At 36.7% G+C, this 18703-nt stretch overlaps 1 protein-coding gene across 6 annotated transcripts in view; it reads right to left on the bottom strand.

Annotated features, from left to right (window-relative positions):
• Positions 1-670: 670 nt before the first annotated feature.
• RALYL (RALY RNA binding protein like) overlaps positions 671-18703 on the bottom strand; it is a 368805-nt gene continuing 350772 nt past the window's right edge. For 5 of the 6 annotated variants that reach the window (XM_030971294.1, XM_030971296.1, XM_030971291.1 and 2 more), the window contains 2 exons: positions 18062-18240; positions 1486-1645 (listed from right to left, as the gene is read on the bottom strand). In XM_030971294.1, the coding sequence (XP_030827154.1) occupies positions 1628-1645; positions 18062-18240 (197 nt within the window). In that variant the 3' untranslated portion in view covers positions 1486-1627. Of the gene's footprint in view, positions 1646-18061; positions 18241-18703 lie in introns of all 6 variants that reach the window. The other variant, XM_030971292.1, reaches the window with a different exon arrangement.

The following is an 18703-nucleotide window of genomic DNA, read 5'->3' as shown; positions in this document are numbered from 1 at the left end:
TCACTCAGTAATAGGTAATTAAAATGTATACTTTGCTTCCAAATTTTTGAAAAATATCAGTCCTTTGTTGATGGTCCCCATGCCAGAAACTTCACCAGAGACCTTGAGCTCCCACCAGCTCACATCCACACTACTTGTGGTGAACCTGTCATCTCAGAAACTGCTTTTTAAAACAGAAATTTAAAGTTAGAGCTTTTAAAAAGTCTCTCTGATACCTTTTGTTTTCTCTTGTTTTCAGCCTACAGAGAATGTTTGAAAGGGCAAGGCAAGAGCTCATTTTTGTAGTGCTGGATGATCTGAAGCAGCAAGTACCCCAGTCATGGAGCTCAGTGATCAGGACTTAATGCTGCAGACTGGGTCTGTGCTCCATTTGACTGTGTAAGATACTTCCTAAATTAATGTCTCTCCCTCCTGGGAGGCTGTAGCTAATAAATAATTTATTTACCCTGCAATCGCTTTGAAGACATCTCTTTCTATATGAGTACCATTCACATAAAGATGTGGATGAATAAATACATATTCCTTGTTTCATGTCACCTGCAATGCTAAAGAGGTCTGACTTTGGGATGGTGCACAAGTTGGTACTTTTCTAGGGGAAGAAATCCTTGTGCCCGTATGCTTTTTTTACCTTTAATGTCTCAGTAACACAAGAGAAATAGTGCATCCATTCTGTTTGAAAGGAAATATGATTTTTTATAAAATTCTATACTGAGATTCCCCCTACATCTGTAATAATAATTATTCGAACTTCAGGCTTTTAGGAGAGCCTTAGGAGTTTGCGGGTGGAAAGATTACTGCCAGAAAAGAACCCAAAAAGTAGTAAGTAGGCTAACTCAGGCTGTCAGATATTGGCAGGCTATAAGTAATTTTTCTGGCTAGACAGGAGACTGACTGACTTTCCATATGGCAGCAACAAACTGCCTTTAAAGATTTGCAAGAACAGCTGTAACAGCTGTCTGATGAATGGCATCACAGAGAGGGTTTATCTGAAGAAGAGGATTTACAGGAGGATGCAATTTACAGTTTATCAAGGATTGCTCTCTTATTTTGACATTTTCACTTTTTAGAAGCTATTCTATTACCAAATGTAATTATTTCCAATGACAAATAAATTGAATAAAATAATGGGAAATACCATACAATGTATTTAATTGTGGCACTGATCAAAATGGTCTTGTTTGAACTAAGCGGTAAACAAAGAAGGGCAATATCACCTGACTCTAAATATGGTAAAACAGTAAACGTGCTAATCATAAAAATAGCTTTTAGAAATATACATTTGTATACAGTGTTTTCCACACCTGTTAAATACGTCCTTCATATTATTATGATACAGTACATTGGCCTTTAAGACATCAAAATTAAAAAAATAATACCAATAATTAGCCAGAGAAAACCACATTTACAATCTAAACCATAAAAATCTGACAATTGTACAGCTTAGAACATATAAGAAATGGAGTTTCTAATATTTGAACAATAATGTCCATTTTAATAAGGAAATTGAGTTTCATACAAATTGAATCAAAGGTGTTGTCAGCCAGTAAGAAACTGCAGTTCACAATTTTCTGTGGGGAAGTCAGAGTTTCTCTTCTCAGCCTTCAGGGGGTTCACACATGACATTTCATCACTTGATCTGTAGAAACTGAGAATGAAATGTTGGCTTTAGTATGAAAGCATAGAATTTCTTCCAGGAGAACCTTAAAAAGAAACCAAGACAGCTGGGGAAAAGAGCCAAGAGGACTATGACTTGACTTTTTTCACAAATCAAGCAAATATCAATGTCTATAATGCTTTCCCAACTTAAACCATCAAAGGTTAAAAGAAGAATAGTGTTCCTGCAGCAGTGGGCAGTCAGGACTGTGCAACCGTCTTGAGTTGACTGTACGGCCCAAAATAATAACAGCAAATCAAACTAGAGCTATTGAAGCTGAAGTATAGCTCCCCTCAATAATGCTATGCAAACAACTCCTGAATAATTTCTATTTTAGCAGCAGGAAATAGAATAATGTATCTTTGCAGCTTTGCAATGAAATGCTTTATTTGCATAATAGCATTCAATCTAAATCAATTGCATGTAGAATTCTTTGCTTCAGTCCCATCATGCTATTTATATGCCTTACTCCATTTCCATTGGCTGTGTGCTTTTAGCAATGCCTATGGTTACCAGATTGATGGATTTTTCCTCAGTAGCTTCCCTTTTACTTTGCCTGTTTTGCTATTGTTTTTGTGTACCTACCATAGGATATAACTGAATATCCTTTGATATCTTTTGTTGCTTTATCAGCTACACTGTGAAAATGCAAAAGTCCAGTGTTAGCCAACACTTTTAAAGTTTGTTCTTCCAGCAGAGGCTGGAGGCAGGTTGCATCTAAATATTTGAGTCCTGCTATGTGACCCATTAATGCTAGCAGCTCCGAGTAGACATTGAATGATGCTGCAGGGAAGCATAATGCACACCAGGTCCACCTACCCACAGGGAAACTGACAACACTTTCCTAATTGCATCTGTTTGGAAAACTGACAGTAGAAAATGTTAGCAGAAGTAGATGGTTTCTTTTTTTTTTTTTTTGAAGTGAAATTTTCAACCCAAGTTTTAAACAAAAATGTTGACAGGAAAAATATTTTCAGCCAATCTTTTCTTCTTTTCTACAATCTATTTTTTTTTTCTCGGGGGGGATGGAGTCTATCTTGTTTTATAACTGAAAAAGGAAACAGCTGATGCACTTCTGATCAAAGGCTGAAAAGCTCCCAGATGCTCTTTTCAGCCAATATCCACCTTCAATGAAAAAGAATATAAAAAAGAAAAAAATTCTGTTAAAATTTCCATTTACTGAAAACCTGGTTTTCCAGAAACATCCAAGTCACTGCAGGACTGGGCTCCTGACCTTTGAAGAAGTCAGGCATCAGATTTCCCCTTTACTGCAAACAGAGCGCCAGATCTGTGATTGTGGTCTTCACAGGTAACCAGGATTAGGGAAAAAAGCTCATGTGAGAGATCCCAGAATTTTCTTCTTTAAGTTAAATCATCCAGAAACTATTATTCTCTACTTGCACAGAGCATCTCTCATGTTTTAGGTCTGATCCCTAGAGAGGCTAGCTATAATAAAGACCTTTAAATTCTTCCCTTAAGTCTGAGAGGGGCTTAATGGTTTTTAAGTAGCTATTCATCTTAGAAGGAGTAAAAAAAAAAAAAAATCTCACTGTACATCCTATTAGCTCCAAAGAGAGTTACTCTTTTCTAGTCTTTTTTTCAACTGTGCTTTGCCATTCCATTATGCCATTATAAGAAGCAACAATTATGAAAGCAATAAGAGGCAGATTTTCAAGTTATTTATCAAAGCTTTTTTCCCTTGCCATAAACCTTTCAAGCCTTTACCTGCTACAGCACTAAAGAGCTTCATTAGGTTACTATTGTGAAACATTAATGTTGCTAACCATCTGGACCCAATTCACCGGTGCTGCTTTGCTGTTGGTTGGAAACAGTGATAAAAATTTAGCAACTCTGCCAGTCCAAAATATTCCTGTGTTCTTCCTTCAGTACATGGATTTCTTATTTCCCTCTCACTAGAAATAATGGTAAAGACTGAGAGAAAACATTAAAATCTGAAAGAGCCAAACTTTTATTTTCCCTGTAATGACAAGAATACAGGGCTATGATTAATATAGAGTAATTCAATGCTAATTTCATCCCATTTCTTTCTTCTGAATAGTGTGCCATTTATCATCTGCCTTTATGGCAGTGCTGATGATATTAAAAAACCCTCATGATGACTAGTGGACTTTTAAAATTTTTTTCATTTCTTTCCCTTATATATAAAAACATCTCCTGACACAACAAGGATGAACTGAATTACATTTAAGCCAGTAATAATGCTTTCATTTGATGTAGTTCTAACAGAAAACCACTTCAGAAAGTGTGATTTGAACATAATGCATTTTAAGAATTGTATAACTCAACTGAGCATATAGACTTGGCATCCGTAGACAATATCAAAGAAACTCTATATACTGTCCTAATTGCTATCATAATCTCTGAAAGAAAGATGGAGAGAGTTTATGGAATATTTATTGGTTCATTTTCCACCTAAAATTATTTCTGCTGCTTTTTTCCCTATCTGGATTGCTTTTTGAGCATGAGGTATTGCAAAGACTCTTAGTCATAACACTGTATTTCAGTCTTCCAAAAATGCTATTGCTACTGTTGTTATAGTTCTAGTATAATCCTTCTGGCATTTTGCCAAATTCAAATTCTACTAGATTAAATTAATTTTAACTATACACATTGTATATAACATGGGAAAGCCAAAATTAAATAGTTTCCTTCTCACAGGGTTTATGGGAAGAGCATTCTGGGTAAATGTACAGGAATAAATCTTACTGTATGAGAGGGTAAATTCAGCATATGTTTTTGGGAGGGAGCATTAGGAATGTGCTATGACTAAATAACACAAAAGATGTACATGATTAACATCTTACCTTGTTAAGAAAATGTTTAAAGAAAAGTCCCACAGAATATAGTTGTTACAGACTTGACCGTATGGTTTACCCCACAATAAGAAATAGGAGCATCCAAAATACAGAAAAATGAAAGATATTAATCTGGAAAAATGCATCTGTTTTCAAAAATTTCTTTGCTCTGAATGGCTTTTACAATTAAATTAATCTTAGAAACTCTCAGAAAATGCAGCTGCAAAGAGGATGGATAGATGATGGTTCACATATACATGTGAACTTGAAACCCAAAGCTTCAAGTATCTTTCCTCTTACTCTTCTGTCTCTTTTTCCTTGCCAGACAAACCCATTCTCAGGACTGGAATTCTCATTTTAATAACTGTAATGGAGGCATCTGAAGCTACTGCTGACCATTGCTTGGTAAAATTGCACATCTATCTCTTGTAGGCTCCTCTTGAGCAGGAGACTTGATGCTTGGCAACTTTCTAGGTTTCTCCTGGTGTCTGACTATGCTTTGACAGAAGGTTATGTGACTGCCATACATCACTTTCTGCAAAACAATGGCAAGCTCCATTAAAATGCAGCAGGTACACTGTCTTTTCACTCCCAATGCTGGCCCTCATACTTGTGCTACCTCAAACTGCAATTGTAACACAACTGCTTTCATTGCATCTGATGCTCATTCCTAGTACTGTTATCTGTACAACTGAGAGTTCTGAATCCAGGTCTACAGGTGCTGCTCTTAGGTCCTCGAGGATAGCATACTCTGTTTCATCTTTAATAATTTCTTTTGATTATGAAATGCACTTTCTGGACAGCAAAGAGATGAAAAATGGAATCTGCCTGCAGAGCAGGCATTAAAAAAAAAAGGCAAAACAAACACAAAAAAATAGCCAAAACTTAGTTAGCCATTATTGATCTAGATATTTAGGTAAAACTAGAAAAATCATAATGCAGTACAGAAAGTAGTAAAGCAAAAAAGCAAATTGCCATTCTGTTTATTAGCTATGTCTAACTCAAGGCAATATCCTCCTTTTCTCTTAAGCAGGCACTCAGACTGAGTGCAGATCACTGTAATTTATATTTGTAAGGTACCATGGGGACATGCACATTTGTTAGCTTTTACACAGCATTCTTCATCATCAGTGGGAAGCCATGAAGAACAAGCAGAGCTTACCAAGGAACACTGAATTTGTATTAGCTATCACGTTGACTTCACAGCTGTGTTCATTTGAGGTACACCTTGGACTTTGTCCCTGGATTTAAAGCATCAAATCTCTAACTCAGTCACAGTCATAGAGGTGGTTTAGTTTAATGCCCCCATATGAAATGTAAATGCTCAGTTTAGTACGTGTGAGCAGGGGAACATGAATGTGTATTCACAGTTTTGCTGCTTTCAGTTGGAACCCTTGCAAAACATGAAAAACAAAATGATGGCAGTAATGCAAAATTTTTTTGTAACGAACTAGTGATAGAATATTTATTTAATAAATAGTGTGATTATACAGTTTGATAAATATTAATAAAAGATAAATAAAAGAATGATTTGCACCTTCTTTAAACCCTTCTTCAATTGATGAAACCTAATCATTATGTTTTTGACTCTGCCAATCATACTTTAATTGCTAAAAACATTACAGAATTGTTTTTCTGTTCAGTGAACAGCTTAATTGCTTTGAAGTGCTAGTATTTATGTGAGTACATGTGAGAATAATTGTTTTAGTCATCAGTGAAAACAAACTTCTCTCTTCTGTGTATTAAAATGCTCTGTTTCACTTGTTTATCCAATAAAAATCAGCAGGAAGAATAAGATAGCCCTATCAGATACTAATTTCTCCCCTAGACCATCATATCTTTTCTTTCTCAGAGTCCAGGCAGAACTATGATAAATGCTTTTGGTTGTAGTGATGGAGACAGGATCCAATGTTTGGAGAGTGCTAGTGAGGACACACTGCAGTTGAGATGATGGTGAGGTGTGAGACTGAAGGAATGACTTTGGGAATAGAGTTGCCATGGTCATTTGAGGGTTTGAATGGGGCCATGAAAGAAAGAAGTGGATCTTTCCACTTTATTTAGGCTGTGTGTCTTTCTCCTGCTAGACTGCTTTTGCAGCTAAATCTTCCTCTGCAAGGTCCTTTATAATAGTAGGAAAAGACTTAGGGACTAGTAGCACAGTTTTTGGTGACAGTGGATCTGAAGCTGGAGGCACGGGGTCTTCTGCAGAGTGTGGGGTGGGCCAGGATCTCCAAGCAGATGTGGAAGAGGTTGGATGGTGGGGAGGTGGTGCTTTAGCAGAACTCACTGCCCTGAAGTCTTTACCAGAATTTTACCAGAATCTTTACCACATTGCTACACCATGGTGAAACTGTTCCCACCAAACTCCCATTCCTGTTCTCTGTTGGCTGACAAAGCCAATCCAAATACAGTAATGCATCACTCCCTTATGCTGTCCACAGAGTTCCCTAAGCCCATACCTATGTGCCTTGAGGGACACTCAACACTTTATTGGGATCTAGTACCAAATAAAGTAGAGAAAAAAAGTTACACCTTTGTTTATCCCTGCATATGAGTGGATATTCATAGCAAATCCCCAGGGGTGTGGCTCTCATTGGAGATCCCTGGGTGTTTTCTGTTTCCTGGGACGGTGCCTGCTCCATGAGAAGCAAGTCCAACTGAGTCCTATCATAATTCATGATAAGTACTGTCCTTTATCATCCTGAATGCTACAGAGGAGATGCTTTTAAGTTACAGGGTGGTGTAAAAAAGCTGTAGACTAAAACTCCTACTGAATTAATCTCTGCTTAATGTGAGGAGTAAGAATTCTCTAGTGTGAGATTAGGTGGTCCAATTAGTACTAATAGTCATGGCAAAAGTTCCTGTCCTACTAATGTCAAGGGCGCAATTTTGAACACACTGTTTAATGCATAAAGGAACTATGAAAACTTGTACCCTGACGCCATTTAATATGTCTACATTTTAAGAAGAATGTTTTTAAAATAAATTAGAGTAGGAGCTTACAAGAAGAATTGCCTTAAAGTAATTACGCAGAAAGCACCTAATAAACTTTCTCTCTATTTCCAAATTAGAGTATAGATAAGTATCAAAAACCAAAGAGCATCCATTCCAGGCAAAATAATTGTAGGCAATGACAGGAATAAATCTCAATGTGTTGAGATGAGGAGTGTTCTGGCTAATCAATTGGAGATTTTTCAGGCACTTGGAGGCTTTTTTTTTCTTTTTCTTCAGTAAAACTTGGAGAAGTTTTAGTCAACTGAACAATCAGGTGGAGTGGCATAAAAAAATAGAAAAGAAATGGGAAGGAGAAAGTGCTGGAAGAAGATGTTGGAAGCATATAACATGAGACAGAGATACTGGGAAAGCCCAGAGTAAACCACAGGAAGCAGGAGTGGAATGAGACAAACAATGCAAAATGAATATTTAAATGGTGACAGAATAATGAATTAAGAAAGTCAATTGAATATACAGGATGTAGAGCTATATGCTTAAAATTGTCATCTGTGAAAGTCTTGCTGTGGCAGTGTGATGCAGATGAAAATGGCAGTAAAAGATGGTCCTATTTAAAACAGTTTTTTTTATTTTCCTGCCTAATGCCTATTTGAATGCACAGTGCACAGTAGTGCATAAAATTTTGGTTTTATGAGGATTTCAAGAGACATTAATTAAAAAAAAAAAACAGAAAGCGAAATTGAACTTGGGGTCAAATTGTGGTCTGCAAATGGTGCAGAATCTCATAATAGCTGAGAAAGGATTATTATAACCCTGCAAAGAGGAAGTAGAGAAGAATTTAGCCTTTTCATTCTTTATTTATTTTGTCTGGAAAACACTTTGCTTCTTTTGAAAAATTACAGAACTGTAGTGTGATTTTAGAAATCAATAGCAACAACAATTTGGAAACTTCAGACACACATAGCAGTGTGACAAGCTGGATAAGTCAGTATTTGATTAACTTACAAATCTTCATTTTGGCAGGCTGAGCTTGTCTTATTCTCACTGATTGCCTTTTTTTTGTTGAAATGGCAATTACAGTTCTATCACCTTCTAAATAACTTCCCTTTTCTGAGGTGTGTAAATGCCTATGTATGGATAAATTCAATCTGCCTTTCATGTTTTGATATTAATCATGCAGAAAATCTTCTTAGTACACATTTATATTTCCTAAAAAAATCGAGACCTTTTGGAATAATTGAGTGACTAGCTGTAGTGGCTCTGCAATTTATAATGAAAAAAAATACAATTTTTCCTTTTAGTATGGAAAAAATCACAATATTTTGGCTTTTCAATGTCTGCACCTCTTTACTTGAGTGAGGGATTTCAACTGAAAAATGTTTCCTTTGAGGGTTTTCCATTAAGCATTTTTGATGCTCAAGGTTACCAATAAAGCCTGTGAAAAGAGTGGCTTTTAGGGGAACTAAAGCTATTTATTTTCAAAGACTGACATACCAGGAAAAATGTATGATGCGTGGCAATTTCTCAATTTCAGTTAAATCTTAGAATTTGATGATAAGCTGATAGACTCAAATCCATAGCACAGACCCAATGGCTGTCTCGAGTTTTTCCAGAGTATTTCTGTCCCAGTGAATGCCTAGAAAACATCAGTGTTCCCCTTCTCACCCACCACTTTCCCAACAGACCTCATACTACTGCTTTGGTTTCTATACTAGGTTCTGATACTTATTTCCCCTGAGCACAGATGGGGATGGTTGGTTGTAAGTGATGGGTGAGCAAAACCCAGTGCAGCACCTTCTGCAAGTCACCCAGATTTTACTGGAATCAGCCCAAGTACAGGTAAATAAAAGAAGGGCTGCTCCACCAGAATTAGTTAAAATTACACTGGCAAAAATATTCATGGGTGGAAACTAAAATCAGTCTTCTTATTTAAAGTGTTGAGTTACTTTAATTAATTTCTGATGTTTCTTTTTCAGCCATAATGTAAAGCAAAAACCCTGTGATATTTTTTAGAAGTCATCATCATCCTCACCTGTTAAGGAATCTAGGTTTGCTTCTAAGAGGTAGGTGTTTGGCTGTCCTTGTTTCTGCACTTCACTCAGAGGGTGACTCTATGCTCATAAATTTTGGGCCAGCAAAATCTGTGGAGCTAATTTGGATCTACTTAGACTAAATAAAAATAATGAGGCTACTAATACTGAATATTAAGATCAACTACATTATATCAGAGAAGAGTTCATCTCATTTAGGCAAGTATTTTGTTTACATGTCTAAGAGAATTTTTGGCCTGATCTGACAGCATTGTTTACCTCTGATTAAATTCACTGATTGGTGTGTAGTTTTGTTTTGTTTTTAAGCTGGAGGCAAAATAGGTGTTTTTGATGGAATCTGAACCATTAAAATTAAATTTTTGCTGTCTCAAAATTATCAAGCACCATGACTATCTTATTAAATGATGACTGAGACTTCAGGCAGGTCAAGACAGATGGCACGGTGCAATGAAAAAAGTAAAACAGATTCATTGAAGAATATATTGCCTGTTCCAGAGATACTTTTCTTTACTGGAAAGCAATTAATTTTTATAAGTTTAAATAGTTGGGAATGCTCCCTTCTTTTATGTCAAAGAAAGGCACCTGTTGGTCTGACCTCAGAAAGAGGTGGTGATTCTACCTGCACATTCAATCTTCTGAGACACAGTGCCTACCACATGGGGTCAGTGTCAAAGCTGAGAACAGGACCCAGAATTCCTGATCCCACATATTTTCCTTAAAAATGAGATAAATATAAGAGAAAAACCATTATTTTTTAAGCTCTTTTTCATCAAATCCTTAACATTCTAATGGCTGTAAATTAAGTATATTATTTGCATTACAATATTTTAAAAGTTTCATGATTTTAAGTTTTGAGGATATTTTAACTGAGAACTAAATTATATAGAGCAGATTCAGAGGAATAGATCTGAATTCAATAAAATTATTTGCTTATTTGTTTTACCAAAATGCAATTACAGACAGGAAAATCTAGTAGAAAGAGACACAAAATGCATTATAACATTGCCTGCATTTTCTGCAGGTTCCCATGTGATATGTACTGGATAGGATTTAAATAATAATGAGAAACATTATGTAGTCAGTCATAAACCAGTTAAAACACTGAACACCACTTAGGAAATCTTCCTCTGATAAATTGACTTCCAGGAAAAATGGGGAGGAGGGGCAATGGCAAGGTCCTTTCAATGACTCATAAAATGCTGGGTGAACAGCAAACACCTCTACTGTGTGACTGCATATATTAAATATAACAAAAGGGCATGTCAGGAAGTTTCTTACAATTTTTGATTTCATTGCATGCTTTTATTACTTTCTCCATTTTTTTAGTCACAGGTTATTAGATTTACTGCAGCTTTGGAAGGTACAAGGAATTAGTATCTGTCGGGTATGGTGCCCCTAATGACTTTCTTAAGTTGCTCAAGTACAAACATCTCTGATATTTATCAAGTGAACACAATATTTTACCTATTCCTTTTGTCTTAGGGATGAAGAACATCATGTTTCCCCAACGCTGAATGCAAGATTCCAATGAATGGTAAGCTCAACAGAAAAGACAAAATTTTGCATGATCTTAGTGATTTTTAAAGTAAGCTGAATAAGATTTCTGGCACAACACTGCTTCAGCCATTGCCATTAATTATAAGGTTTGTCCTTTATTTTCTAAGTAGTCCTGTACAAGCGCATTCAGAAAGCTGCAAGTTGTTAGAATAGCTACTGATCTTTTCAACAAGCCTAATCAGCTTAATTTGGCTGATAATAGAAGAGTCAGTCTTGTCTGTCCTGATGCTATGGACTGAAAAAACAGGCATCTAAATGGACAATGAAAAATCTGGTTTAATTACAATGATAAATTAAGTACTATCAATACTATCACACAGTCACATATTTGATTAATCTTGCTACTTGAAACTGGGTTTAAACTAGATATAATTAATCAGACAAATTTTAGTTCTTTTTCTGTGGATTTTTATTTTACTTTCTGCTGAGTATTTTCATTGTTGAATTCAATACAAAATAATTAAAGCAAAGAAACTTTCAAAGTTTCACACAGATTTGCTATTAATTTCACTTTAGCTGCTTATAGGAGGTATGTGATGCATATGATCAACTCTTTTACCAAACTAGTGGTAATTTGGTTCAGACTCTGAAGGAGGTAAAGGCCTGAGCCATAGCCCAGACAGCCAAGAGCTCCTCTAGATGCAATCTGTTCTCTGAAGACCCACAAAGGCAGGGAATGGCCCGGGGAGCATTGACTGGGTGATGTTGGAACACCCATCATGCAATTAACACATGAACAGCAGGTAGCTTTTCAAAGTCTCGCTTATCAAGTAACAAAGAAAGTTGTGGGTACAGGGAGTCTCATACAATCCTTTCCCATTGCATGATTTTGACTACAATACAGCCACTATATTCCACAAATCTGACAGCCTAAATGGGCCTTCTTTGAGCTGTCCCAGCTAAGCAGCCTGGCTGCTGGGTGGTGGTTTCCCCTTGAGCTGGGATGCCTCTCAAGGTTACTTCTTGAAGCAGACAGACCATTTACCAATGGCAGATGTTTGGGAAGTGACTGGTGTTATACAAAACCTTTTAGTATGCTAACTATGATTTGTGCTTTGGTGGTTTTGAATCATTGTTCAAATGACTGTGCTATACAGAGCTACAGTGAACCTTGCCACTGAACCTTGGCTAGTTACTCTTTTACAACATCATATAAAAACCACTTTTGCTAATACCTTTGATAGTGTACCTGTAAGCAATCTAAATCACTCATTTGTGACAAGAGGGAAATGTTTTTGATGAGCTTTAGCCACAGCACTAGTTGGTTTCATTGATTTAAATGATAATGGCATCAATTTCTACAAGAAATATAGCTATTATTATATCATAATGATTTTACTTTTGCATAATGAAAATCAGTGCAGCAAGAGGAATATCCTGAGTTTTATGTCTGTGGCAGTTTCTGGTATTAATATTTGAAACATTATTCTTTATCAGATGTTAGAAACAAATTTGATAGACTGAAAACATGCAGTGTGGAGGTGGAGAAAAGGACAAGAGTAAGAAATCAAATACCCTTGAGAGGTAAATACAACTGAAATATACTTAATAGAAAGGGAACTATAATTGTTGTTGAAATAACTGCTGTAAATCTGCATTGTAACCAGAACCGGTCCTTTTATAATCTCTGTATCTTTGGTTCTGAAATAATTTAATAAAAATGCCTCTTAAGACATCTCATTAAAGTTGACTCATTATTGTGGAACTCCCATCTAATAATGCTTGTCTGGCTTCATTACTTTTAGCACAGCTACACCAGCATAAAAACAATGCTGTGATTGTGAATATATCCTTCAAATTCAAACCAAGCACTAACCAGTGTCTGATCTGAGTTATGACACCATAAATCGACTGTATTTGCATCACATACTCTACCAGAAAACAGTTTGCTGTACTGAATGCTCAACTACTGGACCACTACCATGCTATTACTATTATAGTTATTTACTATGAAAGGCTGACAGTTTGATAGGAACCATTATTGTCAGGCAATGTAATACATATATGAGTGCTTGTGTATGATTCATTACAGTTAATTATTTTGTTGGTATTTTATTAACCACTGGCTAATAGTGTTTTGTGGGTTTTTTTTTCCAAATCTATAATACTTCAGGCTTTCAGTGGAGTAACTTGTAGCCACCTGTTTTATTTATAAGGGGGCTGCAATGACTCGATCAGTGCTTCCTCAATGATCAATCAACACCCTTTGAAATAAGTTCAGAGAAGATATATGAAATATTCTGGGTCTGCACTGGGTTGTCCGTGTGCTAAATCAGCAGAATTAGGGAACCACCAAGCGTGCTAATTCAGAAATGTTCTTCCTTCAATCTTTCAGCCAGGCCGCACAATATTAATGCTAGTTCTATTAAGAAGGGACTTGTTATTGAGGGACTGAGGACAAGCTGCTGCTCAAATATTGTAACATGTTGAACTGGGTTGCAGAGGTCGCTTTTCTGTTGCCCCCTGTACAGCCACAGAAAAGGTTATTTGTTTTCCTTCCCACTACTTACAATTTAAAGCCATGGCAGACACACAAGACCTGCTTGATATCACTGGAGATTTGTGTTTGAGTAATTTGTGACCTGTTTGTGATTTTTGTGTGAACTTAATTAAGTAAGCATAAAGACCTTTCTTCATGAGAGCCCATTTTCCATAAAATGGGATGGGTATGTTGTCTTCATCACAACATTGTTGAGGGACAGTTTAAATTAAAAGGAATGCACTAGGAAGGAACACAGGAATTTTAAGTTCACTGCTACTAGAAACTGTTCCTTCCATTCCTAGGAATGGAATGAAAGTCTGAATTATGGGTCCAGTAAAACCCAGGATAACCAACTAATTGTTTTTTTATCTAAAAGGAGCAAAGGAAATAGATCTGAAATTTTCAATCCCTCTCACTACCTCTGATGGTCAGTTAAGTGACATGAATTGTAAAGTAAGCTCGGGAGCTACATAATAAACCAGTGACTATTTTATATATATATATATATAAAACTACAAAGTATGCATGCCCTTGTACAGGCAGGAGTGAGAGGCTGTGTGAGAGCATGTGGATGAATGCTTATGGTGCACTTCACTGAGCAAGTCGATGCCAACTCTTTAACATATTCATGCATAGATGGATCATGTTTCTGAGATCACCTTTTAAAGAACTCTTCAGTATAGAAATGCAGCAAAATTCTTTGGGAATTTTTCTAAGGAGATCCTTCAAGCCAGAGTCTCTGAAATGCTGGAGACATTTGCTGAGAGACACTTTTGGGGAAACAGTACAAAAGAGGATTTCTCAAGAGGTGATATTTGATGACTGCAGCAGGTGCCTTAAATGCATCCTGTCTTGAATTGGAGTTCAGATGGGCAATCAAGTTACTGCTGCATTAAAATTTTTTACACTTTAGCTGAGCCATAATGACTGTTTGTGGGCATGTCTTTAGTCATTGAAAATTACAATGCAAGATTGAACAACATCCTCTTCTATATGGTGGAGGAAGAAGGTGTGCAGCTGTTGAGTGTGGTGTTGTTTTGTGTGTGCAGCCAGGAGGACAACCGAAGGGTTCTTAAATCCATGCCTGACTTAACTCAGACTGCGTCTTTCTTTACAGTTGATCTAGGCTGAAAGCAGGCATGAGGACAGCTGCCATCACTCAGTTAATGTGCAGTAACCTGTTCCTTCAAATAGACGGTGTGAATTTAGAGAACTGATCCTACCGCCTAAACCCACAGCATACATCCTGCGTAGTCACTTCCTTTGCAAGTTAGAGTTAGAAATAAAGAAAGAAATGTATTTTTGAGTCCTCTGCAGCAAAGATGGAGACACATATATGGATTCAGAGGCTCCATTGTGGCAGCCCCTAGACTCTGGCAGTGGATGTGACCTTTTTGAATACCTTCCTTTGTTGACAGCATTAGGAGAACAGATTTCTGTTCTGCAAACCAGCAACAGGTTTTGGGAAATGACCAGGCAGAAGATTTACAGATAAATCTGAAGAACTCACTAAAGGTTAATATCTAAGTTTAAGTAATTTCCCTGTTTCCCTCTATTAATATTTTTTCATACTAGTGACTCACAATTAAATTTTCTTGCTGAAATTACTTCAGGGCATTAGATTTGCCCATTTAAATATTTTTCTATTTCCTCTGGTCTTAATGGTGAGAGAAAATATTTTCTTAATCATTGTCTTAAATTCCTTTAGCTCTATATTTGGAAAACATTATAGAGTTCATTTAAAAAAAGCCTTTTGGAGGAATTTTTTTTAAAATTACAAGTCCAATGTTACTATTTTACACAAAATAGTAACGTTTTTCTTATGTGGAAAGTTTTTTCTTACTGTTGTCACATTTAATGTGTTTAATTCTTAACCTTTCTTTTTTTCTCAAAAGATTTGTAACTGTCTCCATTCCAAAATTACATATTTGCTCTTAGTCAGCTTTCTTTCCTAAAAGAGAATAACAACATCTCTTAGAACTTGCTTTACAACAAGCTTATATATCTACTTTACTTTTCAAAAGACAGAGGGCAATTTCAGATAAGAGGACACAGGATAGGTAGAAGCAGACTGAATTGCCAAGTATTTCTACGGGGGTATTCACTGTATATTTGGTAGTATTGTTACTGTCTTTCCCTTTACAGAGATATCAATGATTGGAATAGGAACTAAATCTTCTAGGAATTGGCCAGTATATCTACATAAATATATGTCAGTATAAAACAGTCTAAATTACAATATGCATCAAAAACTACCATTTTCATATCATAACTACAGGCTGATACTGCTGACTCTTTGGGTAAAAACTGTAGAGGAAATATACATAATTCATAAAAATCTCAGGGCGTGGGTGTTTTCCACAGAAAGGCAATTTATAATTGCCTTTCCGTGGAAAACACCCATGCCCTGAGATTTCTTTAAAGCAATCCTTTGCTGAGCAATCCTTTATCCTATCCATTGCAACTTTGCATTCACTAATCTCCCTAGGCTTTGCAAAAGGAGGAAAGTGTTATCACATCGCAGCAGGCAGGAAAACTAAGGTGAAGTAGCCTCTTCCAAACTTGATGGAAATGGCAAGGGAAGAAGAAAGGGACAGGGATTTTACATCAGTGACAATCTTAGTTGTAAGCTTTAAAGTCTACAGTACTGCCAGACCTCATCTAGAGGGTCTCAGCCTTTGGGAAGGTGGAAGGCATGAGGCTGACTGGCTTCACTGACCTGGCATTGCACCAGGCTGCACCTGACTGAGAGAATGCACAGTAGTCCTCTTCCTCGGCCTTTCCTTGATACCATCATATTGGGATGGGGGGGATGCCACTCGTGCCAGGATGCAATGCAGAGGACACCACTCTCCACATGCAGTGAGCTACCTCCTCCCAGCACTCGTGCACTTAGTGATGACAGGCAGAGAAACTGGAGTTGGCCCCCCACCCTGCCTTAGATGCGTGTGTCAGGCCTCTGAGCTGTCTTTGGAGCTGTGTCTGCACTGCACTGCACTTCAACTGATTCCATAACAGGAATCTTGGGAAGGCCGTTTAACTTGGAAGCAGTGGTGTGCAAATGTGCCTGTGCCAGTTCCAGACTTTCACTGCTAATGAATTCTTTCTGTGCTGCTTGCTTTATAGAACCTTTCCCGCAGAGGCCTTTGATAGATGAAAAAATTCTTCTACTTTTTGTGTCATATAGTGTGGATATATGCTAAGTATGTCAAATCCACAGTGTGAAATGACAGCACTAAGCAATCAGAGCCTAATGCACTGTATGTTAACATCTCCACTTAGTTGTCTGTAATGGGGAGTATGGTGCCTAATTAGCACAAAACCCACCATTCTTGTTAAACTCTGGTCTGGTTTATTTTAGTAATAAACCCCTACTGCTAAAATCACTTCAGTTGGTCAGGTATTTGCCATGGTGGGAGATTATATTTACAAGTATTTCTTAATTACAAAATTTCAACTCCCTACAAATTCAGAGTGGTAGTTTCTTACAGACATCCCTTATATCAGAAGAGGAGAACCTGTCTCTTTAATAAAAAGGGATAATGTCGTCTGTTCTCCATTGCATTTGAAAAAATGAGGCAATTCAGGCTTTAGTAGCTTCTTCCGGGAATAATGCAGGATATAGAAATTCAAATCTTGGGCTGGCTAACGGGACACAAACATGAAAAAATTACAAGTAGGTTTAAATTGCTTTTGCAGTAAGTAGCACAAACCACTGTTTATACATATGCCCCATTACTCCAGACTTGCTATTGATTCTGCTTGCTAACTGACTTCTGCTGCTTCACTAAAAGATTTTTACTGTACACACATGGTTAAATATTTTTTAAATGCGAGCAATGACAATGAGCAACAAAAGTTGCACAAAAGTTCTTTCAGCTCAAAGCAGAATAAGAAAATGAGGATGGAAGGGGGAGTATTATGGAGGCTAAACCACTGTGACTGTTCCATTCTTATTAGGAATGCAGAGAAAGGTATAAGTGTCACTTTCCAAATATTTCTTAATGTCGCTCTAGAAGAACTTAGGAGTTTAGCATTATAATGGTGCTAAATGAAATGCTTTTATTTCATGAAGGGTGCAGCGGAAAACCTAAAGGAAAAAGCCTTTCATCAGAAAAACCTATATCTGCCAATACAGCCTGCAGAGTATCCACATGGAGACTCAAGATTATGGAAAGCACGTGTTCAATAATGAAAAAGTTCACCATTTTAGAATCTTATTTAATTTTGAAAAGCAGTAGTTAAAAAAAAGAAAAAAAGAAAAAGTAGCACTCTACACTTTTACATGTGTAAAATAATAAATTTAAGCCAATTTAAACTGCATTTTATTTCCTTTCTAAAATTACCAAATGTAGTAAAATATATTTTTTTTATTTCTCCTCAGAGGTTCCTCTGCTTAATTGATATTATAGTGTATGAGGAGTACAGGTCTGGGCACTAATTACAGAAAATCACAGTGCTGCTCTGAGCTTATTCTAATGCAGACTGTTGGTTCTCTGTGGTTACTTGTAGGAACCATATAGACAGACAGGTCATGATTATTCCTTACCAGCTCATTGCTGCCATCCTCATCAAAATCCTCCTCTATCCCATCAGTCATATCTTCTCCATCCCCATCTGCATCTGGCCCTCCTTCAATTGGCTCTTCCGTAGAGTTATCTGCATTCTCTGATATGCATTCCTCTTGAATCAAATCAGCATTATCTTCCATTTGTTTCTTTTGGGCTTCTGTAAGGAAAACATACTCTATGGAGATTCAGTAACCTTTCCTATTGGTGGCAAAAGTGCTCTACAGAAGAAACCTAAGCTTCCATCTCCAGATGTGCTAGATTGTAAAATTCTCTGCGATAATGTCTACCAGGCAAATATGATTGAAAACTTTTCTTTCAAAAATTAGTGCATAAATAAATCACAATATGAATATGATCATCTCCCCCATCTATGCCATGCAATGGATGAAGGCTTGATTTGCCAGGAGATCCAGCTTTTTGATTTTCTGTACTTGACTTTGCCTAGGAATTCAATTGCCACAGTCACCAGATGTTTATTCATGAGCAGCCAATGAGAAGTACATGACTATCTATGCTCTGAGAAGCAGAAGGCTGTTAATTGCCAATAAATGAATAAGAATTTGTATTAATTTTCTGTGAGTATATCTTAACAGTCATACAGGTAATCAACAAATACTTTT

This window comes from Camarhynchus parvulus, chromosome 2 (assembly GCF_901933205.1).
Source record: "Camarhynchus parvulus chromosome 2, STF_HiC, whole genome shotgun sequence".
NCBI classification, from domain to species: domain Eukaryota; kingdom Metazoa; phylum Chordata; class Aves; order Passeriformes; family Thraupidae; genus Camarhynchus; species Camarhynchus parvulus.
The sequence above is the reverse complement of the archived record's forward strand: the minus strand, read 5'-3'. Positions and strand labels throughout refer to the sequence as shown.